General features: G+C 39.9%; 1 protein-coding gene and 1 non-coding gene across 9 annotated transcripts in view; one reads left to right on the top strand and one right to left on the bottom strand.

Moving 5' to 3' along the window:
• Utrn (utrophin) overlaps nucleotides 1-26,855 on the top strand; it is a 517,740-nt gene that overhangs the window by 396,438 nt on the left and 94,447 nt on the right. For all 8 annotated transcript variants that reach the window (XM_047558901.1, XM_047558897.1, XM_047558902.1 and 5 more), the window contains 2 exons: nucleotides 10,245-10,374; nucleotides 26,139-26,407. In XM_047558901.1, the coding sequence (XP_047414857.1) occupies nucleotides 10,245-10,374; nucleotides 26,139-26,407 (399 nt within the window). The remainder of the gene's footprint in view (nucleotides 1-10,244; nucleotides 10,375-26,138; nucleotides 26,408-26,855) is intronic.
• Nucleotides 17,788-17,892, bottom strand: LOC124989890 (U6 spliceosomal RNA). The gene has a single exon (XR_007109697.1). It is a non-coding gene; the product is annotated as a U6 spliceosomal RNA (small nuclear RNA).

Raw genomic sequence — 26,855 nt, 5'->3', positions numbered from 1 at the left:
TTTATTCATTTCTTCATTCATTCATCCTAAAGATGAACTGCATGCTGAGAGCCAATGAGAAGCAGTAGCCATTGGAGATGTAAAGCAAGTGCTTTCTGGATTCAAAGGCCATGAGGACGAAAAAGGTTGGCATATTCTAGGATCAGAAAAGAGGACTCGAAGCGAGAAATTAGAGTATATTAGGAGATGAGGCTGGAAAGCAGGGAGGGTCCAGATATTGGGAGGAAGTTCAGAATTTATTCTAAGTGCAACAGGAAGCCATGGAGGATTCCAAGGAGGAGTAACAGAATCTATAATTTTAATATCATATCCAGAAAATTTTAAGAAAAATATATCCAGACAACTTGAGAACTTGGTAAACAGAAGATTTGCATGATGACTTTAGACTGAGGAGAGTGGAACAGGGTCTTATGCCACCTTTGCTAAAAGCATTGGTGCTTAGGCCTGCAGATGCCCTTCAGGTAACCAAAAGCAGGGTAAAGCTTGGCATCTCTGCCTTCATTTTTGTACCTGTCGTCCTTTGTTGCCCTAAACTTTGGGTTAGGTGTCTGCTCAGGTCTGCACATAGGCATGTTAACCATTAAAAGAGTGTTCCTCTAAAAACTAGTAATACAAGGTTCATTAGTTCTCAATTACATAACCTACCCTCACCTCTTGAAGACTGAGGCACATTTTTAGCATCCTATTTCAGACTCCCGGTGGTGCCTAGAAGTCTCCAGTCATCACTTCCTTTCTAGGATTGTAGGATGGATAAACATCCCGAGCAACAAGTGGAAATCGCCCCTCAGATGATGAAGCATCTCTGTAGCCACCTCACAGAACCAGCACTGAGAAAGATCACCCATACCGTGGTCTGATCAAGACTGCTGAATGGTGCAGCACCCTCAATCCTCACCCCAGTTCATCCTCTACATAAAACTAAAGCTCCTGTGAGCTCCCCAAAGGCAAGGCTGCGCTGTTGGCTCTCACTCTGCCTCCTCGCTGTGGCCACATTGAAGAAATTTTCTTTCCTGCTTTTTACCGTGAGTTCTTTGTCTTGGTGAACCAAGACCTGGCTAGTCAGGACCCTCAGAGTCAGGGCTGTGGCCTCAGATGTGGGTTACAGAAGGAGAGCAGAGCCGTTATTTAAAGATGGAGGATGGTCCCCAGGATTTAGCAGACTCTCACATGCTTGAATATCTTCTCCCATGTCCTCCGTCCAGTATGACGGGTTGCTAGTTTAGGATGGAAGGGCATAACAGGGATTCTCCTCCCTCCAGCTTCTCTTAGATCCTGTTTTCTTAGGGAGAGACTTGCAGGGTCCTGTCCCTGTCAGCACTGCCAGGAATAACTGATATTAGCGCTGTTTTCTTGGCAGCAGCTCAGCCATTACACCAAAGCGATGCTATGCTCATGTTGAAAATAAAGAGCAGCAGCTGATTGACATGCAAGGGTTTCTGACTTAAGCCATGCCAGTCGCTCTGCACACCTCCTTATCCCTTAATCCCCTGTTCTTCCCGCTATGTTATAGCAGGTGGGAGAAATGTTCTCAGACCATTAGAGGATGATTGAGAATCTCTGTAGGTATTAAAGGTTGTATAAGCAGCAATTTCTTCTGCTGCCTGGCACTCAGCAGCCACTACAGAGCACCCTGAGTTTGAGAATCAGGTAGTTGGGACAGGAAGAAGGGTAATCTCTCTGAAAGAGGGGATGAGGAGCTGGTAGATATGCTTTTGAGTATGAAAATAGTGACATTATGATATTTACAATCAGGTCTTTATTCATCTGATATTCAGGGCTTCATTTAGTTTAGATGAGTGGAATGCAGGCCTAAGAACAAGAGGCTGGATTACCTCCACAGATTCTGGCTTCTTGAATTGCGTTTTCCGTAGCTACTGTTAATTTAATTCCACTTTCTTTTTCCATCGTTCATCTGTTTTTTAGAAGTTCATGCATCTTGAGATGGTCAACCTCCCTTCCTGCTTCATGTATTTATTTGTACATAATGGGGTCCTCTCTGCCCCGTTCATGCCCCTCTCCAAGGGTTGTGGCTCTTAGCCCTGACTGATGTTCTCTCCTCCCCATTAGACTGTCAGTTTCTTACAGGGTGGGGTCAGAGCTTATTAAGTATCATCTCTTCTTATGGCTAGCATATTTATGTATATGTTGTATGAGATTGTGGTTTAAATTTTTTTTTTTTTGGTACAAATCTTGGTTGAAAAATCTGTTATGCAATTTTGTAGCCCCTCAGGATGAGAGAAAAGTCCTAACTTTTTTCACAAAGTAATTATTGTGCCCTCCATTTATTATTTGGGACTTTAGCAGTGTCTGGGATTTTACCCACTGTACTAAACACCTCAGAGCATGCAGGGTTTTTATTGTCATGTTGTTGTTGTTTTGTTGTTGCTTTGCAGTACTGGGGAATGAACCTGGGGCCTTGTACGTGCTGGGCAAGTGCTCTGCCACTGAGTTACAGCTCCAGCCTGAGCAGGCAGGTTATAAAGTACAATTTCTGTTTTCAGTAAATTTTTTAAAATTTACTTTTTTTTTTTTTTTTTGAGGTTCTGCGAATTAACCCAGAGCCTCACACATGCCAAGCAAGCACTCTACCACTCAGAAACATCCCATTCCTTTACAGATTTATTTATTTTTTGAGACAGGGTCTTGCCACGTTGCCCAAGCTGGCCTTGAACTTGTGTTCCTCCTGCTTCAGGATCCCAAGTAGCTGGGATTACAGGACTAAACCACCATGCCCAGCACCTATTTTCCTTTTCGAATTTATTGTGCATCTTTCTCCATGGTACACCTAATGCATGTTTTCTGTTTGTAGGACAAAACTTCATTTTATATGTGCCTGTCTGGGAGAATGACAGGGTATTTCTGTGTATTGCAGAGTGATGTCTTAGTCCATTTTTTGTTGTTAGACAGAATAGTCGAGACTGGGTAATCCATGAAGAAAGGAAGTTTATTTAGCTATGGTTCTGGAGACAGGGAGGTTCAAGATTGGTTGGCTGCATCTGCTGAAGGCCTTATGCTGCATCAGCTCATGCCAGAACACAGAAGGCAAGTGTGACAGAGGGGGACAGGGCAAGAGAGCTGATTTACTTTTTAGGTAGAAATGCTGTGAGAACTAATCCAGTTTTGTGAGGGCAGTTGTAGTCTGGCAAGAAAGACATTAATCCCTCTAAGGTCCCCATCTCTTAACACTGCTACATCAGTAGCCAAATTCAACATGAGTTTTGGTGGGAAAAGTCACATTTAAATCATAGCAAATGGAACATGCACATGTGTGGTGAGAGGTGGCCGCACACACACGTATGCTCTGAGCTCAGTGGCTGTGCCTTGAGTGGGGCAGTAGCCAGTTCTCTTGCTGTATGAAGAAGTGTGTGATTTCTAGATGCCACTGCTATCAACCACAAAGACTCTTCTGCCCTGACTTTCAGGATATAAAACATCCTTACAAATGCAGTAACCCTTACCTTTCACATTCTCAGCTCTAACAGCAGAAGCCTTTAAACTGGACGCGCTGGGACTTTCCTCAGGGCCTTTGCATTTTTGTTTCCTCTGCCTTCCTCTCTTCAGGTCTTCCTTCACACAGCACTGTCTTTGAGATGCTGTCCCCGACCACTTACACTAAATGTTACCAATCCCACCCCTTTCTCCTCCTCCTGTCCTGCCTCTCAGTGCCCAGGCCCTTCTGCAGAGGGACACTGTTGCTTCTGTCGTCAAGAGTGGAGTACATTTCTCTGTTCTATTGAATCTGTGCTGGTTTTATGATTTGCTTCAAGCAATAGAATGTGACTAGTGATGTGCAAACTGTGGCGCTTTTACTGTCAATGATGGTGACTTTAGCCACGTGTGACCATTTAGATTTAAATTTAAATCACTTACAATAAGATTTATAACTCATTTCTCTGTGGTACTAGCCACATGTCAAGTATCAAATACCCACATGTAACTAGCGGTACCATATTGGACAGTGTGGTTTGGAACATTTCTATCATTGCAGAGTTGATTGGACAGAGCCATTCTAGATCCTAGGCATTAAAGAGATCTTGCAGCTTCTAATCTGCTCATCAGGAATGCTAATCACTGTGCTTTGAAGAAGCCCAGCCCAGTCTCCTGTGCAATTAGAGACCATGTAGGGGATGTCCCAGGCAGCAGACAACAATTATCCCAGGCACGTGAATGGGACCATCTTGGGCCACCAGCCCAACTCAAGCTACAGGCGACGGTAGCCTCAGGAGGAACTCCAGGTGGTACCTACAGAAGAAATTGCAACTCACAGAATCATGACAAATTGACAGTGTTAAGCCACCAAATTTTAGACAAGTCTGAGAACCAGTAGTGATACTTGAATTCTAATGACTTTCAGTAATTTTGAAAGGATATGAAAATGAGGGGAAGATAGGATAAACCTAGACAACCCCTTTTCAGTGAGATCATTTTCTAGTTTAGGGAGAGAAAAGGATATTTGCTATTGATAAAATGAATCCCAGCAGTAGACTGAAATAGCACAGACTAGGTGAGAGAGAAAACTATATCCATCCAGGCATGGTGGTGCACACCTATAATCCCAGCAATATGGGAGACTGAGAAAGGAAAATCACAAGTTTGAGGCTGACCTCAGTAGCTTAGACCCTGTCCCAAAATAAAAAGGACTAGGGATGTAGCTTAGTGGCAATGTGCCCCCCTGGGTTCAATTCCCAGGACCAAAAACAAAACAAAAAACCAAAAACAAACTATATATAAAAAAATAACTACTTATAATCTGCAAATAATCCAGAATTAACCGAAATCCTATACTTATGTCTATTTAGGATAAACAGATTTGGGGAACTTTGTATAATTTGCTGTGCTCTTTTTTGGAATCCTACACAGTTGTCTTTAATCCTGAAAGTATTTCTTCCTATAATTATTATTCACTACCATTTATTGTTTTCTGTGTATGCCTGGCCAGGCACTGTAGAGGATTTAAAATGATTATGGCCTGAGTTTTACCCTGGGAGAACTCACAATGTAATGGGGGAGACAGGTGCTTGGTACAGTACATCAGGACCAGCTGAGATAGAGGAGTACCAAGTGCCCCAGAAACACTGGGTGGGAGTCACCACCGTATCATGAATCATATGCAGCCAGAGGGATGAGCTATTGCTTTGCAGATGTGTAGAAGAAAAAACAGATTACCTGGGAGATTTGTTTTAGGTAAAGAACAGAATTATTTTAATTTAAGAACAACGTTATTGGGATTTTTCTTCACATGTCACTACATCACCCCTTTAAAATATACAGATCAGCAGATTTAGTATATTTACAGAATTGTGTAACCACCATCACTACCTAGTTTTAGGACACTTTTGTTCTCCAAGAACGAATCCCCGTGAGCAGTCGCTAGTTCCTCCCAATCCCCAGCCCCAAGCAAACACCCGTTCTACTTTCTGTCTCTCTCATCTCACCTGTTTTGGACATTCCACAGTTATGGAATCATACACAATTGGCATTTGTTTCACTGGGCATGTTTTTAAGATCCACCCATGTCGTAGCATGTACCAGTATTTCATTCATTTTCATTGCCGAATAAGAGTCTATTGAATAGCTGGACGTGGTGAGACACAGTTGTAATCCCAGAGACTCGAGAGGCTGAGGCAGGAAGATTGCAAGTTCAAGGCCAACCTCAGTAATTTAGCAAGACCCTGTCTCAAAATAAAAATAAAGGCTGGGGATGTAGCTCGATGGTAAAGTGCCTTTGAATTCAGTCCCTAGTACCAAAAAAGGAAAAAAAAAAAAATGATTCTATTGTTAGATGTACCATTTTGTTTATCCCTTACCAGGTGAGACATTTGGATTATGTCCACCTTTTGGCTGTTATACTCCTGCTGTGAACGTTCATGTACCTGTTTTGATGTGGACATATGTTTTCAGCTGTCTTTTCTATATTCCCAGGGGTGCAACTGCTGGGCCATGTGGTAACTCTGAGTTTCACCTTTTGAAAACTTACTCATGTCTTTTCCAAAGTGACTGCACTGTTTTCCCTTCTCACTAGCAGTGTATAAGGTTTTCAGTTTCTTCCCAGCCTTACCAGTCCTCATTATTGTCTGGAAACAGAATTGTTTTCAATGAAAATATAAAGTCATTAAAGTAGAAAATTCCAATTAGATTATGTTATACTCATTTAAGATGGCCCATATGTAAATCACGTGACATTAGAAACTTAAAACCGAATGCCACTTTGTAGCTCTGTGTACAAAACAACTCATTGGCGTCTAATTACCTTATCATTAATAAGAACCAGGTGGTTGGGAGATGCAGGTTTTCTTTATGTCTAATTGAGAGGTAGAAGGTGGTGAAATGATTACATGTATGATGCTGTTGAGTGTCAAATCCATTTCTGACATGCAATTAAATATAATTGAAATAGGACAAATTGAATAACAAAATTAAATTTGCAAAATAGAGTATGAACCGATATTATTAAATGTATGTCATTCTCTAGGATGTTGGGTGGTAAGTTGGCATTAGGGCCAGGGCCCTAGTGTTTTTATTTACGTGGGGTGGTTCCTGTCTGCCCACACTTGCCTCCTGTACTTATCAAAGGAGAAAGGAGACATTCCCCAGCAAGCATCCTGTGCAAAGAGGATTTTTCCTTTCTTTCTTTCTTTCTTTCTTTTCTTTCTTTCTTTTTTTTTTTTTTTTTTAATAAAGTGCTAGAGTTTAATGTGGTCAGGAAGGAAAATAGTCCTGTGGGGTGTTCTTAGACTCAGGCTTGTTTTTTATCAATCTGGAAGACCTGCCATAGATACTATAAAAACAAAAATGTAAATCTGACAAGTCACTTCAAGCCCAATTGTCTAGCTCTTTGGTGGCTTCCTGTGGCCCATTATTAAGTGTCACATGCACAGGAGGTCATGACCTGTTTGACTCGATCTCTGCCTGCATCTTGAGCCTCAGCTGCTACCACTTACAGGTGCTAAAATGTTTGTTGGCCCCAACTGTGCAGGCTGTGATCTTCCCACTGTCTGCTCATGTGACGTTTCCTCTGGTAGGAGTTACACTCTCTCTGTGCATGACTCAGTTCAGGCACCACCTCCACCAGGGAGCACTTAAAAGCCCCCAGCGAACTGCTGGTCCCAGGCAGAACACTGAGCTGGTTGCTTTGTTCACTGAAATGAACGAAAAACAAAACCCAGAAAAGGTCCCTGGAGCTTACTTATATCTGAGAAAGGTAGAAATTAAACAGTAAAGATGATAACTGGATAGGTACCTTGTATAGTAGAGGTGATAGATCTAGGGAATACCAAGAAAGGAAGCAGAGTGATGGGAACAGGGATGTCCAAGAGGGGAGAGGTGAGCACTACCTTAAATAGGTGTAGGTGGGCTTCACCTGGAAGGCCTGAAAGGGGATGAGGGATCAGCAGCGTAAGCTTTCTGGGTAGAGCCAAGAGCCCAGCCCAAGACACTGCTCTATTGCAAGATCATGCATGTTAGACTCTCAGATTCCATCAGCTATCAAATTCCATCAACCATTGACTGGTTGATTTTCCAAGTATCCTTTCTGTAGACAAATGTGTACTTCCATTTTGGATTTTTTAAATTCTAAAACTAGTTCCAAGGCAGATCTCTTTACCTTTGCTCTTTCCCACACCTTTCTCCAGTACACAGGGTATGAACTCTTAATAGCGCAGAACATCCCCTAAGGAGTCCTTAACGCTTCAGTCACGTGGATCCCGTGAGCTCCCTTCTCAACGGTAGGCTCCAGATTTGCCCTCTGAAATAAATGCCCCATAAGCATTTCGTATCTCCGGAGAACCAGCACTGCATCCGCTCTTCCTTTTCTGGTTCACGTTCTGTTATGTTCCTTCTTCTCTTGGTTTTTAATCTCTGTCTACGTCGTTCCCTGTTAGTGTTTTACGGTTTCTCTTTTGTGCTGTCCGTGAATTCTTCTCCTTGCTGGAGGAGCCAGAGTGAAGAGTGTTTGCACCTGGCTTGGCCTTTTCTTCAGCAGTGAGCATTCACATGCCTCTGACTTGCTTTCCCAGGGAAGTCTAGTCCAGCCCTGCACACCATTTTAGAAATTCTTTCGTGCTGTCCTGGTCAGATTTTGGGAGTATAAGTTCCTAATGACCGTTAAAATTAAAAAAAAATTTTTTTTCATTTCTTTTTCTTTTTTTGCTATAATACCCATTGCTTTCTGTTGCTATTTTTTAAAAACACAATCTTTTACATCTTTTTTTTATGTTCCCAGCTGTTTGGGGAAGTTAATACTAGGAGTGTTTTTATTCCCCTAGTGCTTCATGCTCTAACAACACAACAACCTCAGTTAAAAGAATTGGCTCAACACCTGTGCATGTTTTTATATTTCTGGATTGAAAATGTAATTTTTCCTTTTCTCTTGTGTCTCTTTTATTTCCGTATATCAGAAACTTTAAATGTCAGAAGATGATCTTTTTTTTTTCTCTTTTTAGAATGTCACACCAGGAACTTCTTCCAAAGCTGTATTTCTGAAGTACAGATAGTAGCATTTTTGTCTCTTTTCTCCCTCAACATTGTCATTTCATGCTCATTGGAGATAAGCGATCTAGAGATTTTGTTGACTTGTGATTATTTCATAGTCAGGCAGTTTTATAGATTCTAGGAAGGACACATAAATACGTCTATGGTTTTTAGAGAAAGTTTTTATTTCACCCTTTATCCTGTATTTTATCACTGGATTGTGGATTAGTTTTTTGTTGATGTTGTTTGGTTTTTGTTTTTACCACTTCTATTCTCTTATTTAATTTTTATCAAGGTAATAATTGCGCATAGTCTTAAGGTCAAACTAGTTACAGTGCTTATCACAAATATTAGCACTTTGCCACTCAGTCTCTCATTACTCCTTGCCAGCTCTTCTTGTTCCTCTGCACCTGTGACAGTCTCTTTCAACTTCATTACCTGACTTTTTCTGGTGTTTAGCTCTATATCTTTACATGAGGTGATTATTCCAGTATTTTTTTCACTTTTTACTTTTTTATTGACTATGGAAGGTGAGGATTTAGTCTGCAAATAGCCTGTCCTTTTTACACAGTTAGATCAAACTCTTAAGAAGAAAAAAGTAATTATGTTCAGAAGGAAAAATTTTTATTGACTTTAAAATACCAGAGTCCAGAGTTTTAGAAAACAACAACTGAGTTTTCATAGTGCATTGCCAGGGAAACACACTAACAGAAAATATTAGAGCCAGAAGGTATGGATATATGTGTGGGTGTGTGTATGAGAATAACTATTAACAGCAGTTTTGATTTAGCTAGAGTGTTAGAGTAGCACATGAGAAATCTTTATTTACTCATATCTTGCAGTAGTAGTTACTGAATGAGTTTTGTTTTCCAATCCTATTCAATTAGTCTTAATCACCAAACATTTTCTAGGAGCATGGGTGAAAGTTTAGCCCTTCATAAAAGAACAAATGTGCTAAAGACAAGCTATTCTAAGAATCATAGATTTTCATGAAAAACATCACAAGGGAAAAATAGTAATTGCCTCAGCATGAGAGGTAGAACATATTTTAAGATAATTGGAGACTGTCTTTTATGTGTTCTCTTTAGTTTAGTTTTGATTTCACATATTTAATTTTTCTCTTTTTTTCCTCTATGTATCCTAAAGAATGTAAAACACTCCGGAAATCTCATTCCTGATTATCTTCTTCTGTACCATTGGATGCGTTTTTTTTTTTTTTATCTCTGTCAGTGGTATAAGAAAAAAGTATCTTGGAACAGACTATTCTAATTTAGTAATCTGACTTTAGTGGCAACTGCAAAAGTATATTTTGTGTAGGTTCAAATACATTGTAGCAGGACTGGAAGATGTAGCACAGTGGCAAGCACTTGCCTAGCATGTGCAAGACCCAGGGTTCAAGTCCCACTACCACAAATACAAAAAAAAAAAAAAAAAAAAAAACCAAAAAAAAAACCTCTGTAGTATTTTACCTAGGTAAACATTTTAAAGTTTGTACTTTTTCTGTTCTGCTCTCTTCCCCCTTCTCTCCCTTCTCCTCCTACTCCTCCTTCTCCTCTTTTAGTTTTCACATATTTAAGTTCTGCAGGAATCATCTCTTTGCTTCTCTTCATATTGTTCTTTGTTCTGATCTATAAAACTCACATTCTCATTTCTAATGTAGCTTAAATGCTGGTTGTTAATCATTTCCTTTACAGTTATACTCAGAGTAGTCTAACTGAAGATGTTCCATGCCGAACGTGAGGTTACAAATTCAACTTTTGCTTCTTTTTGCAAAGGCACTGAGACGTGAGTTGAAGGAGAAAGAGTATTCTGTCCTGAATGCAGTGGACCAAGCTCGTGTTTTCCTGGCTGATCAGCCAATTGAGGCCCCTGAAGAACCAAGAAGAAGCCTACAGTCAAAAACAGGTGAGACTGGTTCCTTTAATACATCATAAAAACACGTTAGGAGAACAAAACTAAACTTCCCTCAGTGTATTCATGATCTAAGAGTTAAAGCTTTTCTTCTAAATATTATCTTCATCAAGTATGTATTTAGCAGATATGCAGATTCAAGTTGATGAATAATTGCAAACAGGAAAATTATTAAAAATACAATAGTAAACATAAAATATTTAAAGCAAGATTTTTTTTTTTACAACTTCTGTCAACATGAGATAGTAAAATGCCCTTTTTTCTTTAAGCCAACAGCAGCATTTAATTTAAAAATAAAAACCTATAGCAATAGGTACTTTGACTTAAAATTGAAACAGGAACTACCTTATTGGCAAACAGCAATCTGTCATATAGTTCACTTAAGAGAAAATTTGTAGTAAATTTTGGGGCCAGCATATGTCTCTTGGTTTTTCACTGTTAAACAATAAAAGCGTTCTGAGGCATTTTTAAAAATAGACACACCCTTCAAAATACTTTCCATCGTTCACTCCACATAGCAAAAGCAAACCTGAGAGAGAGGCTCGTGCTGTGTGCCACATGTACACCACGAGCCTTTATGACTTGCAAGGGAAGCACAGTTAGAAAACGCTTCCCTTGACTGTAGGTGGGACGGGCTCAGCCCTCCGCCCGGCAGCCGCGTCCTGCTGAGCCTTACTTACAAAAGCTCCTCTCAGTCCAAATCATTTCCCATCACAGTGCTGACTTTCTTGACCCTCTGACCCTAGTTTTGTTTGTGTACACGTACATGTACAGTGTGCATGGGAACACACACCCACCCAGAGTACACCTAGTGTCGTCTAACGTTACTTTTTATTTTCTGCTCCTGGTATCAGTGCCCTTTCTATTTAGCCTGCTGGGGAACAAGGTCATTGCATCTCCCAACTTCCATCACACCCCACAAATCACTCATAATTGTTATTTCTATCTTTGATGAATGACTGTTTCCGAGGAAGTGCCCCTACCTACCTACCACCCTGCCCCATTTCCTTGGGTTCTGCATTTCCTTGGATTTAACTATGGGTTGAAAATTTTTGTAAAAATATCTCATCTTCCTTGTCATTGTTTCCTAAACAATACTGTATGACAGCTATTTATAAAGCATGTGCATTAAGTATGATGAGTAATCTAGAGATGATTTAAAGTATACAGGAGGATATTTATAGGGGTATATGCAAATGCAGTGTGATTGTATATAAGGGACTTGAGCAGCCATCTTTTTATTTTTTGGTGTCTGTGGGGTGTGCTGGAACCAATGCTTTGTAAATCAGAAGGGGTAACTGAACAATTATATATGTATTATGAACACACTCAACAGATTATACATACAACAGGCCCACGCCCTACTATTGATTCCAGATTCGCCTCTGTGGTCTCCCTCCTTCACTTTGGTCTATTCATGATGATGAGTGAAATCTTTTAGAATCACATTCATCTCCCTCTCCTGATTAAACATCCTCACCGACTTTCCATTGCATACTGAAAAAAACTTTTTTACTCTAGCATGGTATTTGAAAATCTCTGCAATCAAGACCTTCCTAAGTTACCCAAACTTGTTTTTTTCCTTACCACTTCATAGTGCCCTACTCAAGGTAATTATCTATTCAGCGATCTTGGAACTGTCTTGTCATCCTTATGCTAAATTTTCTTTTTTTCATTGTTTTATTCTTTTCAAAAGAATATCTTAAAGATTGCTTAGATCCTGAACACAGACTATCAGATGGATTAAGATCTTTAGAAATGAACTTGTCCAGATCTGCTCACTTTCCAGCTGAGAGACTTGAGGGCCACTGAGGGGAGCCAACCTGCTTAGGTCCTAGCCCAGTCCAGTTTGATACCCAGCATATGCTGCCTTCATTTTTACTGATTTATTTTCAGATGTTAAAATTCCCCTACTTGCCCTGAGTTGAAGAATCCAGCTTTAATAATTTTGTGTCCTATCCAGTGCCTACATATATTAGGCACATGGTAAAAGTTTGATGAAGAATATGAGACTATCTCTATAGGTGAATGCTGTAAAGAAATTGCTTTGAAATTTTGACTCTACATACAGTCTACTACAGGGATCATTTCTGTGAGCTAAATGATTAGTAATGCCCCCCATCACCAAATTTAAAATCAAAGAAAATTAACACAAACTATAGAGAATTTTGGGAAGGGTTAAACTCATCAGAACTTGTTCTTCCTCAAGTTTTGAGTCCATAAAGCATAATCTGATATGATGAGCAGCAGGGCTGGGTGGTAGATTAGTGATTTTTAACATGAAATGGAAACCAGCCTGTTCTAAATAAGCCATCGATGTTTGTGGAGTTTCTTTCCTCTATCTACCTACAAATTCCCGCCCTCTCCCGCCACCCTGACTCTGCCCATCCCCATCTTTGCATCTTGCCCCATACAGCTCTGACCCTTGGGTTGCTGGAGCCAGAATACTTTGGGCCATTCTGGCTCGTTTGTTTAATCATCTAAATCCAATTCATTAGCAAATCCCATCGTTGCTGCACTCAGAACACACTGGAATCTCTGTTACCTCTTCACCACTCCCCCATCTGAGCCGAACCCCTCCCACCTGGATGGCTGCAGGTTCCTTCAGCTCATCTCCTTGCTCTGCCTTTGCACCCTGTGAGGGATGTGCCAAGGCTGCCCTGAGCATCTGGAAGTGCACATCCCTATGCCCTGCTCTACTGCAACCCTGGGGGCTCCTCCTCCATAAGAAAAGTCCGACTCCTTGGGCGGCTGAAGGCTCACTGCTGCTGGCTGTTACCTGCCTGCCCTGGTCTCCTGCTCCCCTCCTCTTGTTCCTTTCCTGGTCATCTTACCATTCCTCAGACAGCCCAGCCGTGGTCTCATCTGTAATCTTCCGAGCACCTCCAGATGCCTGCGTACACACCCCTTCTCCTTCAGGTCCTCACCCAAACACAAGGTCTTGCAAGTCTCCCGCCTTATGATTGCCACCCTGGTCTCCTACTCTCCCTAGTGCTTGTAGCCAACATAGCCTGTATTTCACCTGCCTACTGTGTATATTATCTTATGTCCTCATTTCCAGACCCGGAGAATGGAAACTCCATGTAGACACAGATTTTGTTTGTTTGGTTGTTGTTGTTGTTAAACACTGCATTTTGTAATGTCTAGAAGACTGCCTGGTACATCTGGCACATAGTAGATACTTCTTGCATTCTTATTGAGTGAATGGACATGTCAGCTGAGAACTGTTGGGATAGATAAAAAATGCATAAGACAGATATTCCTGAGAAAGGTTCAGGAGACCAAAACCAGCAGGAAGTAGTGAGAAAGCAAGCAATAAGGTGCTTTGTTGTGCATCTCAAGAGAGAAAGAGTCTGAGGGTCAGAGAGTAGAGAGGGTGGTTCCTAAGCAAGTCTTATGAGTGTCTATCAGGAAGTGATTAGGCCTCAGGGAGATCAATGTCCATGCTAGGACAGATCCTAAGAGAGGCAGCCTTAGGGAGCAGAGCAGCTGTGTGTTGGGGGAAGGAGCAGCCCAGCCCACTGGTCAGAGGCCTGTGCCTGGTCAGGAGGTGGGGATGAGGAACTTACGTGTACCATGTGGCTCAGAGTGCAGAGGACCTGGAGAGTCTGGTAGAATGTTTCCACTTCATTCTGCAAGAAAGAAAATGCTAGTACAGGATTGTCTTTTTAAACTAGAAATTCCTGTGTCTGCATTCATTTATTTTAAAAAGGCTTCCCGGATCTGCTTTCTTTTCTCCTTGCTTTCCCAGGTCTTTGCAGAGAAGGGAGGAAGAGCTTTTACAACCAGCTGTTGTAAGGCAGCATGAAGGGTTGTCACCTCACTATAATTACACCTTGCCATAGGTTCTCCTGGGTGGTCAGTTGTTTAAGGATTACAAAGCTATTGCTTTTGAATTCTCAGTTTGCTGCTATGTTCAGGTTATCTCTAAGCCCAGGTCAAATACCACATGGGGGTGGGGGCGAGAGAAAAAGTTGTGTCGATCTAACTTTACGGGCTTTTCTTTGTTTTGTTTTACGATTAGCAATTTCCATACTCTTTCCTTTCTTGATATGATTTCTGTTATGCTGACTGATTTTACCTGCTGTTAGAAGTAAATGAAAGAAAATTATCCATAATAGCTTTTACACTTTTGTTGTTTACCACGACTCATGTGTCGCTGCTGTCAGAACAGACAGCATTTGAACATTAGTTATCCTTCGTGACACTGAAGGGCTCGATATTGGAGGCATTAGCACCAGGAGAAATTGTATTATGGTTTCTTAGTTCTGTTTAATAAGCATTTTCTAATATGTCGTGTGCAGCATCTCCTAGGGCACCAAGATGGATCCATCTCTTTACTTTTAATTCCAGAAAATACTTCTCTTCATAATTTTCCTCTCCAATGCTTTTTCTGCCTCTCAGTGTTTTCTTTCTATTATCAATTATCTTAAAGTGTTCTAGTATTTTTATTTGTCTTAAATGATGATTTTAATTATACCAATTTGTAGGGCAAGGGGATGATAATTTGTATATGGTACATACTGATCAAATCAGGGTATGTACTTTTTAATTTTTAAGAAATCACTACCCACATTACCATCCTACAGCAGGCCCTTAGTGTCTTTTGTGAGACTTTCGATACTTTCTTCATTGGTCACTTTGTTGATGTGGACTCTAGAATGATGTACCTAAAACACAGAATTGGCATTTGTTCCTGTGGTTTAAAACTCCCTTGGAATGGGGTGCAGGCTCCTTGCTCTGCACTGTGATTTGGCCTCTGCTTTCCTGTGGCCCCTGTCATGCCCTTCTCTGCTCCACCCTCAGTGTCCACTGGACACCAAACTTCTCATGATGCTCTGCGCTAGCAGTCTTCCCTTCTTTGTCCTGCTGTCCATCCTGATCTCCTGCCTGTAGGTGCCTCCTGCCTGACTGGCAGCTCTTTCCTCCTTTGCCAGTGCAGCACCTACGCCTCCTGCCTGCCCCAGCTCAGACTGCCCGTCTTCCGGGCACTTTCTCTTTCCAACACTAATCCATAATTCCTTGGCATCTTGTCATCTCTCTCTGTCTCTCTCTTATCAAACCTGTGCCTGAAGCTCAGCCCTTCCCTATTCCTTAGTGGCTGCTCCCATTTATTGGGAATTTTTGTGTGAGAGGTGATGTGAGCTGCCAAGATAGATAGGGATGGAAAGTACAGCGCAGACTCTTCTCTGGCTCTTAGGCAGCCACTCAAGGGCTCTCTCAGCTGTGAGCTTACACTTGAGACTGCTGTAACCAGTTGAACTTGATGTCCAGTGAATTATGAACGCTACAAAACAGAAGTGACAAAGCGGAGAAAAGGTTGGCAGTGGGAAGTGACCCTGGCTGTCTGATAGCAATGAGGAAAAAAACTGTGCCGAGGATCTATGAGAATTCTAAAATGAAACAAATCAGAGTCATGTTTGGAGCTCTTTACCAGAAAAGAATAACTGTAGCTATGAATTTTGGTGTATTTGTTTGTTTTTGAAACCAGAATATAAATCAGTTTTAAAAACGGCATGGGAATTTATACTATATTTTAATACATTTCTTTCCAAAATTATAACCATAAAAAAATAGGACTAATGTAGTCATCTGAAAAAGCTCAGCTATCTGAATAACTTGTTCTGTTTGGAACTGAATATGAAGTAAATATGATTTTTAACTGAACTAAAATTATCTGAATAGTAATACAAATTTTACCAAGTTCACAACTTTGCCAGTAATCCCCTTATTTTGTTTGAGCAACATGGAAATACTCGATTTTGTTAAATCAGTATTATATCGATATATAATTTTTCCTTTTAATATAGTTGAATTATTTCTGTTTGATTATAATCACTCAGTTTGTATTAAAAAGGTAGACAATGGAACAATAAATCTCTCATCGTGTGTATTGTTCTTTCTACTTTTCAAACCACTTTCATTATCATTGCCTGAAATATCTCAATGAGTTAGACAGATGATTTTTAAAAAAATAGGAACACAAAGGCCGAGAAAATACTTTGGTGCTGGGCAAGGTCATCGAGCTAATGAAGGGTAGATGCTGGAACAGAGACTAAGCTTCCATGTCAGTGACCTTTCCCAACCCTCGGGTTTTTGACGGGTTTTTGGCTCATCGCTTTAATTTCGTCTCCTCTATCTTTGTTCATTGATGAGCCATCTGGCTACTGACCTCCTTGCTCCTGCGTGACTCTCAGAGTCTGGAGTCTCTTGACCTTGCACAAATATTTCTTGGTTTCTCCCTTGTGCTGCCAACCTCCCCTTGCTGTTCTCAGTCTCGGATCTGAATGACCATAGAAACCACAGAGTTACATAATGAATCTGTGCAAGACATTGTGGGACTCACAGCCACAGGTGGCCAGGAACCACCCCAACCCCCTAACCTCTGGAGGTGGTCAGGGAGTACATGTGCCTTCTCCTGTTTGTTACCTGAAGTTCATGTTGAAAATCACACGTACACTGGGGAGTTGGAGCCTTCTGTCTCTAACCTCTCTCAGTGCCACACATAGTTGTAGACAGGCAGGCCTACGCACACACGAGCACCGGGCCAGACCTGCACACACGAGCACAGGGTCAGGCATGCACACGCATGAGCACGGGGCCAGATCTGCACACATGAGCACCGGGCCAGGCATGTGCACGCATGAGCACCGGGCCAGACCTGCACACAAGAGCACCGGACCAAGCATGCGCACACACGAGCACCACGTCAAGCATGCGCACCCATGAGCACCTCGTCCTCAATCACCGATGTTCTGATTTGAGCTTATGGTATCATATCTAAATAAAGCTGCTAGCCATTTCACTACATATTTTGCTTCTAAAAGTGCTTAGAAAACCATATCATTCATTATAAATATGCATAAGAAAAACTCTTACCTTCTGCTTTTAAGATTAAAAAATAAAAGACTGCATTATTTTGTTTGTTAATATTCCCATGAATCTACTTTAAACATTATTCCAATCTAGGCACTGATATTATTTCATTCAGGCTGTCTAACCATCGCTTCTCTTTCAGCCTGGCACAGTCATTTTTGCTTCATTTAAAGAATATTTCATTAATGGTCATAGGAAAAAAAAACTCTTAATTTAGAGAGAAATACTGCGAATACCTTTGATTTTTGTGCATGTATAGTTGTGTTATGTAGAGTTGTATATTTGTGTATATGCATATACAGCTTTTAATGGCTGTGTATATCTGCAATTAATGGTTAATAATTATCTTTTCAAGTTAAAAAGTACATATTGATTAATGTTTTCATCTTTGATTCTTTGATAGCTGGCTATGTTTATTAGCAGTATTTAATATAGATATACTTTAAATACGTAATGCTTCATGAATTTGATGACTGGCTATGTGTGTTAACAGTATTTAATATATATATATATATATTTTTTTTTTTTTTTTTAAATATGTAACACTTCACGAATTTGCTTGTCATTCTTGCACAGGGGCCATGCTAATCTCTGTATTGTTACAGTTTTTAGTATATGTATTGCTGAAGCAAGCACAATATATAATATTTTAATTTGGGGTAAACCGTTTTCTTTTACTTATTAAATATTTTATAATATTTTAGAAAGCCAGGTACTAGCAGTATTTCTCTCCTATGTGAAATCTCATATACTTTTAAAGAAAGAAGTAATAAATAACACTTTTCTACTATGTCAGTGTAATCTATGCCAGTATTAGTAAACTCATGCCAATAAAATTCCATGATCATGAAATGAGTGAAGATGTGAAATTATAGTTTAATAAAAGTTACTTTTATAGCAATTCTCAGTGTAACTTAAGATTACACCATCATTTCCTTATATCTAATAAAATGAGGTCAAATTGTACCTCACCTAACAGACGTAATTAGGCTAGTCAAGCTAACAGGTGTGTTTCCAAAGGCTTTTTTTTTTTTTTGGTCTGTTTTGATTTGTTTTCCCAGTAGCAGCTTTGTCGATTAGAAGTCCATTTGTTGTTACTGGCAGACCCCTTGCTTCTGACAGGCAAATCTCCCACCCACACAGGCATGCAGGGGGCTGCACTGGCCCCGTTACCAATCCATAAAAGCATGGGGCTCTGCCTGCCTTGGGCTGGGACACCACCCAGAAGCCTTTCCTCCTTGTCTTCTGCTGCCCCCGCCCACAAGTTTTCATCTTCTTGGCTTTTCTCTGATTTTATTCCACAGCCTGCCTGGGATGGGAAAATAACCATTCCATAGATCCAGAACCTTCTTGGAGAGGGTTTGACTAATTTAATTTGAGCAACAGGACCCAGGGTCTTCTAGGATTGACAAACTTCCTTTGTAAATAATGCTAAATGGAAGGAAAATCAATTCCTATACCAGAAAGAGGAAGGGAGAAACTTTAGTCCAAAAAGACGTTCCCAACAAGCCAACATTTATCAGTACTGCCAATGGGCAGGTGCTAGCCGAGCACCCACGTGCCTGGTTCCCTTTAATTCTCATAGCTGCTCAGATATGAGCACTGTCACCACCCATTTGACACAGACAGTTTGAAAGGACCAGAATCACGGTGTCACCCACGTGACTGGACTGAAATCTGAACCAAGGCTTCTGTCACTACACGTGGTGCTCTTGACCACATTTGCACCATCTTGGCTACCTCAGTGATCATCAGTGTTTAATATCTAGATTTTCAGGAGGTGTATGATTTTATTTTCTATAGTCTCTTACTTTCAGAGATTCACACAGTAATGAAATACACATGTAGCTCTCTGCTTTTCCTTTCTTTGTTGCTTTTCCTTTATTGAATCACCGTGCTGCTAAGTAGACTCACTGACTGCCTATCACCCAGGAAGAAGGTGTTCAGGCAATATTAAACTTTGTCTTTTTAATTTTCATATGAAAACTTGGGAGTACGAGTAATTGCTTTTAGGCCTCCAGACCACAGCAATAATTTAATTAGCTTCTCAAGTCCAAGATTAGTAACGTTGTAATGCATGAAAAAGCACAGAAAAATACATTATTTTCTTTTCCAGTGTCCTTAAGTACAGAGTAATAATCGTTACCAAATTAAAGTTTTATAATATCTATATGGATGTAATAAATCTAGTCTTGAACTGTTCTAAAATATAATGTGTCAATGAGTCAGCTAAGTAAACCCATCCATTGGGCAAAAATTTCAAAAACCATTTTTCATGACTGTGCATACCATAGTAATGGAATCCCACTTAAATAAGCAAATCAACATTCTTGATGTTGATAACAAAGGTTAGTTTTGATAGATACAGCATTCTAGATTGATTGTTTACCATCTGTTATTTTCTCCAATCAAAGTTACCACCACCCATAAATCACATTTGCCTCACGAAAAAGATGGTAGCCATTTATATGTATGAACTTTATGATAAGCATCTGGGGTGTTACTTTTTGATTTAAACATGAATGGGAGAATACTTTCCAAGGTAGTGGTGTACATGTTTTGTTATCATTTCTTTTGGCTATTTTTTTTTAAATTTTGCTTTTTTATTGTTATTGACACTTCTTAGTAGAGAGCAATAATCTTCCAAGAATGAATTAGAGGTTTCTACTATTTTTTAAGAAAGAGTAATCCTAGCAGAGACATAAATTCTCTTCTTCAATTAAACTCCCCTTGCGTGTTTTGTGAGTTCATGAACATAGGCGTATTTAGATTTCTTTGGTAAGAATAGCCAAGCTTGGGCAGAAAGCTCCTGACTTTTGTGGCTTGGTCAATCATTAGCCTCTGTGTTTAGCTGGGAAGGAGCCTGGTGACAGCTGTATAGTCATGTGGCAAGAAATGGGAGACTTTTAATCTAAAACTGGTTCTTAACTTCTTTTTTCTCCTCCTTCTCCACCTCCTTTTTTCTTTTGTTAAGTCAAAGATGTACAAAAATCTATTCATTCATTGAACAAATGCTTCCTGAGTGCTCACCTGCAGGGTGGTGATCTAGGCATTGGGAATACAGTAGGAATGAAGACAGATTCCTTGTCCTCCAGAAATGTACATTCCCAGTTTCTCTTCTCTCCCACCAGTGCCACCTGCCTGACCCTGCCCAGCACACTAACTTCAATAATTTTCAAAGCTGTCATTACTGTGTAGAAAGTTAGTTAGGGAATGTTCAGCTATAGAAAATTGCAAGTCGGACCTTGAGTTGCTTGGCTGGTCCAGAGTCTGTTGCTATTCCTGCTCTTTCCTTGGAGGTTTTTCTCCTTAAGGATCTGCCTCTGCTCCTTCTTCAGCTCAACACTGGCTTTATTTACTTTGGCCTGCTTAAAATATTTAGACTGGTTCTGCCTCCATTGACTTTCTGGTGAGCAGGGCCATTTATCTCTCTCCCCATTGTGGTCTGTGTTCCTATTTCCTCTTCCCCTCTCCACCCCATAATACCCTTAGTCCCCTGCTTTTTGATATTTGTGAAAGGTATTCTCTAAGTCTCTTTAATTTGTAGCTCTTGATTTTCCCTAAACATATCTGTATTCACTTTTGTTCTTTTTAAGAATTTGACAAGTCCTTTGACTTCAGAGGTGGGATCCATATTGTCTTTGTCTTATCCTTGGTGAAAGATTTTGGCTTCATATTAGCAGACTGATCCACTCTGAGTAGCCTCTTGTTATTGTCATTCTTATACCTTATTAGATGAACAAATTAGAAGCTCTAATCAGCTGGTAGCACTTGATGATATGCACTTGTATTCTGGCTCATGATGAGTTGTCCCCATCTTCATACAGACTGGGAAACGGGCAGAGTTCTTTTAAACACTGATGGAAAATTGCAGAGATTAAGTTGATCTTAATTATTTAATCAGGAAATTTGGGAAGAATGCATTTCCTGTTATTTTAATTAGAAACACCTTTTGGTTATGAAGTAGTGGGGTAGTGGGGGGTGGGAAGTGGGGAGGGAGGGAGGGAGAGAGAGAGAGAGAGAGAGAGAGACTCCAAGTTTTTCCTTTGAATTCTTGTAGGCTAATCAGTCTGGTTTGCTTACGTGAAAGTCTCTAGAGATGTCTAGATTTCCCAGACCTAGTTGTAAAATAATAAAAGGAAGTTAAGGAAAGGGACCTTCATTGAGGGCCTGCTGTGTGACAGGTATGTGCTAGGAGCTTTATAGATAAGCTGAGGTTTAAAAAGGTAAGAAATATATGTGGGGTTAGGTAACAAGTTAGTATTGGAACTGTCGTCAATCTTACCTTGCACCAACTTACCCAGCAGTGAAAATGCTACTTGTAATTTTTTTTTGTCTTATGACTATTTTCATCTTTTGGTGAAATACAACAGTAAGATTATAGATAACATGAAAAAGAGCAAATAATGCAAAGAAGATATTTGGAGTTACCATACCTGAAATTACTTGATAAAGCTTTTTCTTCTCTTTTACAATAAGAAACTTTATCAATGCTTTCCATGGATGTGAGAAGAAGGAAGAAAAATTAAGTGAAAAGTTTTTATCAAGTTGAATATTCTCAATAAAAACTAAAGCTAAAAATTCTGTTCAATTCAACTGAATACAGTAACTATATATTGAGCAAATACTGTTCTGTAGCCTGGGTGCTGTTACACCAAGATGGAAGAAAGAAAACATCAATGATGTAAGGTTTTAGAAACTAAGACGAAAAGGTCAAAGCAGAGGTTATACTTGTCAGGATTGAGGGAAATCTTTATTAAAAGCTGGGGAGATTCTAATGTCTTTCTATCATTATTTCATGGGAGAAACACTTTCATTTGCACATTTAATTTTTTTTTTTTTTTTTTTTTTGCACAAGCACATGAGATTTTCTTTTGCTCTATTAAGATTTCTTTGAGATACATAGTCTTTGCCTTTCTCCTGTGATTAACTATAGAGGTAAAATGGGTTCTTGCAGTAAAATGTTTTCCTAATATGAAAAAGATAGGGCTTCCACTTGCTAAAACTGGGCTGAGCAGGTCACATAGCTTGTCTAAGGAGCAAAGGATCAGGGGGGACATTCCAAGGCTTTTCTCTATCCCTGGTGCACGTTTGTTTTTCGACCTGTTTTTTTAGCGAAACTTACTGTAGTGTTTATCCTCATGGTATAAAGAGAGCATGGCAGAAATTAATATGCACATTTGAAGAAATAAAGGTAATTGTGCAGGAGAGAAAACTTCAGGCTGACCTTCCTTTATCCTCTCTCTGTTGTTCTTTCTTCTTCCTGGCGCAGTTACCGGTTCCTCCTTAGATGTCTTTGAACACAGTAAAGAAATTGCTGCTTGAGATCATAAAATGCAAATAGAAAACAAATACGATATTTATCATTTATAATTTACAAATAAATCTAAATGCATAAATAATAAAAATTAAATGTAATTCCACCCTCCAATGTTGGCCAGTTGACTGAGAAGACCCGGAGGGAGGAGAATAGAGTGAGACTGAGCAAAAACACCCATGCCTCCAGCTTGGGCCTGTGCATTTGGGAGCAGGGAGGTGACATGGGAAAAGTTCTTTTGGCCACAGAATTGTCAGTAAATTCATTTGTTTTATCCTGCTGTTTCCTCTATCTATATTGTTGCTTTTCAAATGCAAATTAGATTATCACTGAGCTTCATTTGCTCTCTGCCCTCCAATATTTAGTGTCTGTGCTCTGCATGGGGTTGACACAACAACCCGCTGGAGTGGAATGCCCTGCGAGTGTCAGCAGCAGGGACCAGAGATAACAAATTATTCCAGGAGACCCCACCCTCCCAGTGGATTTGGACCACATGGGCAGTGATGATATCTATCCTTGCCAGGACTCCCCTGGACCAGCTAAATCACTATCTTTTTGGGTAGGGTCCTGGGTGTCAGCCTTTAATATCTAACTGGATAACTGTCCAACCAACCAACACTCAGTGTGGTTTCTAATAGGACCCCAGAGTTCAGAAGCACTGATTGAGAGGAGTTTCGCTCTTGCATGAAGGCCTTCGAATTTACCAAAGAATATTTTAAAAACTTGAGGGAAAGTTTGTCTTTTGATCTTTTCAAATGAATTTCATTTTCGATATTTCCCACAGTGCTGGGGACTCGAACCCGGGCCTCCAGCATGCGAGGCAGGCACTCTATGTGATGGGCTATATCGCCAGCACTGAATTTCATTTTTAAAGAACATAGTTGTTTCTCTTTATGTCATTTTTGTCTGTCTTTTTGGAGATTTTTTTTTCCCTCCCAAGTTGACTTAACTTGATATTTTTTACATGTTGTTTCTTTCTACGTCTTTCACAAACATTCCGGAAAGTTTGGGTTTCTTGTACGTTGCTCTATTCTTGGCTTAAAATGTGCATTGAACTGAGTCTGCGGTTGTAGTAGGATGCACTTTTATTCAAACTCAAACTGATCAGTTGGTATTTTTCCTCCCTGGCAAACAGATGGTGAATTGAACATGGAGCTTTGCTTTTCTTCTGAGTAGCTGCTTGAGTGGGAATTATACAATAAATACTACAAAAGGACTGCTCCATCAAGAGATTTTACATTAAGTGAAAACAAAGAGGCCACAACCAGTGTAAGATGTTTTGTCACAGGACAAAGAAGTCGTGTGTCTCTCTTCGTGCTGGGTTATTTAATGACTGACTCAGAAACAGTTTTTACTTTATCCAAGGAAAATCACCCTAATTAAGCTGTCTATTCTGAAATTGGTAGTGTATTTTTTTTATAATAGTCAGTGAAGCACAAGTGCTTCAAATCTATTTTTGAAACAGCCCAAGTGACTTTTTAACAAGCACAGGTATTGCCATTAGGTATTGCCTCACGAGGATGCTAGGAATCACTTTCCAACTTGCATGTAGCATTTTATATTTTTATAAATGTCTCTAATATAAATATTCTACAGTCAGCATTTTAGAGGTGTCTTGAAGGTGTATGGATTTAACTAAGGATTGCCTTTCTAATGACATGTCTTTGCTCAGAAAAAAAAATTTTTGGAGACCCTTGGGATTCTGACCTGTTGCCCATGTCAGGACTTTTCTCCAGGCTTCTTGGCTTCCTCAAACAACAGTTGGTTGATGTTGTTTCTCTAATTTCGTAATTTCTTTGCTTATCTTGTACTTGAACCTGTCCACCAACCAATAGCGATACTCACTCTTCTTTTCCTCAACTCAGTTGCCAGGGGATTTTTCACATCTGTCTGTGGCTTCACAGTACTTAAGCAGCACACTCCAATTCTGTGGTTAGTACACGCTCCTTAGTCCATTTGGTACCCACAGAGTTATTATAGTTAAGATAATCTTAAGTCAAAATCTGGATGTCTTAGAATGTTCTGGAAATTTAGGTAGACAAAGACATTGGTCCATCTCCTCTAACTTGACTTTTAAATAAGTAGCCAAATGTACGTTGAGGATGAAAATTGCAGTTCAGGAGTGCTTGCTTCAGTTCACCTTATGATGAAGTTCATCTTACTGTGAAGTTGGATGAACTTCAGTTCGTTTTATAGAACATATTGAGGTGAAGCAGGAATTGCTGATGGAACTGATGCTAAAAGATGGGATCTTATAAAAAAGATAGAGGTGGTCTCTGATCTAATGATGATTCAATTTAAGATTTTTTTTTTTTTATTTCTGCTAGTGGGAAATTGCACCCATACAATGATCTAGTTCTCATTTTTAGTACAGTACTCAACAAATTACACGAGCTGTTCAACACCTTTTTATAAAAGGCTTTGTGTTCGATGATTTTGCCCAACCACAGGCGAATGTGAGTGTTCTGAGCACATTTAATGTAGCCTATGATGAGATATGCTTTTTGGTAGGTTAGGTGTATTAAGTGTCTTTTTGATTTCTGATGTTTTCAGTTTAGAATGGGGTTTAACAGGATATAACCTTATCATAGATTGCATATCTGTATGCCCTTCTGTCTTCAATTAATCATCAATCCAGATAGTCAGGAAGGAGGATGTCCTCTGGGGAAGATACTGAGGCGTCAGGAGTGTTTAACTGTGCTGGAGACCTTTCCAGCTTCGATGAGAGTGACCCTTGTGAGTGCAGACAGTCTTCTGCCCTTGTCTTGCTAGTTCCCCACCTCTGTTTCTGACTTCCGACTTTGAACTTGACTTTGATTTCTCTCTGTATCTTTTGCTTCTCTTTTAGATTTGTACTCTTCCTACTCCTGTCCTGTGGCATGACCTTGCATTATGTCAATTTATTTTTGACACTCTGGAAACTGTCTTGCTCTATTACATATTTAGGATGATCCTTGTGATCTTGCTGTCTTCCTATTGAAATGTTTGTGGGTATTCCACACTTCTGGGCTAAAGCAAATGCCCTTTATTAAAAATGAACTGCCAAACAGACTTAGGGATGATGAAGTGTCTCAGACATGTGATTTGTCTTTTGTTAATTCATTTTAGAAACACAACAAATTGATCTTATTTTCTGAGAGTTTTTCTTCATAACTTACAGCCATTCTCTGCTAATTATACTTCCAGTATCTCTTGAGAATAATGAAATGAAAGACTATCTTTGGATTTTACATAACTAAATTTATAGAAAAGAAAAATTGTTTTCTTTCCTGAGTTATTGTGTTACATTTCAGGGTTTACAGCTTTGTTAAAATTCAGAAGTCACTGAAAACTCTAGGTCATTTATTAATCTAAGCAACCATTTTCTTCTCCTTTTGAGTGTGTGTTTAGGTGAATTGGTGGTGAAAATGTGGAGAAATATTTTCTTACCTTGACCATTGTGACTTTGTCCCCGTATACTCTGGTAGTAGTCCATTGAAAGGTGAAATTTGCACCTGGCTACAGTCGATCAGACAACCCAACTCCTGTTCATTTCTGTTTTTTGGTTTTCCTTTTCCAATCACAGAACTAACTCCTGAGGAGAGAGCCCAGAAGATTGCCAAAGCCATGCGCAAGCAGTCTTCTGAAGTCAAAGAGAAGTGGGAAAGTCTAAATGCTGTCTCTAGCAACTGGCAAAAGCAAGTAGACAAGGCATTGGAGAAACTCAGAGACCTGCAGGGTGCCATGGATGACCTGGACGTGGACATGAAGGAGGCAGAGGCCGTGCGCAGTGGCTGGAAGCCCGTGGGTGACTTGCTCATTGACTCGCTGCAGGATCACATCGAAAAAACTATGGTCAGCATCACCACCTTTGTCGAAGAATTTTTAAGGAATGTTTTGTTATCAACTATAACACAAATAGAGAGAGCCAGGTTATATGAACTGATATAAGGGATTTTTAAAGGCAGCAGGTGGAGTTGTGACAGAGGTTTTCCACGTCCTTGGTAGTCTGAACCCCTTCCTCAGTAACCTCAAAGGTGACCTTGGTGATAATTTACTTTTGAAAAAAAAAATGCATTTTTCACCAACTGTACACCCCCAAAACAGTGTACATTAGATTTACCTGATTTTTTAAAAAGTATTTTTAAAGTTTGTTTTAATGTTCACATTTATCCTCTCTTCCTTTTTTTCCCTTCACTTTCAATTTATTTGTTGAAAAACAAATACTTGTTTTGTAGTGTTGCCCACAGCCTGATTCTGTAGGACTGTATCCAGATGGTGCCCCAGAGGCTCCTCTACTCCG

This window comes from Sciurus carolinensis, chromosome 7, assembly GCF_902686445.1.
Source record: "Sciurus carolinensis chromosome 7, mSciCar1.2, whole genome shotgun sequence".
In the NCBI taxonomy this organism is placed as follows: domain Eukaryota; kingdom Metazoa; phylum Chordata; class Mammalia; order Rodentia; family Sciuridae; genus Sciurus; species Sciurus carolinensis.
The sequence above is the reverse complement of the archived record's forward strand: the minus strand, read 5'-3'. Positions and strand labels throughout refer to the sequence as shown.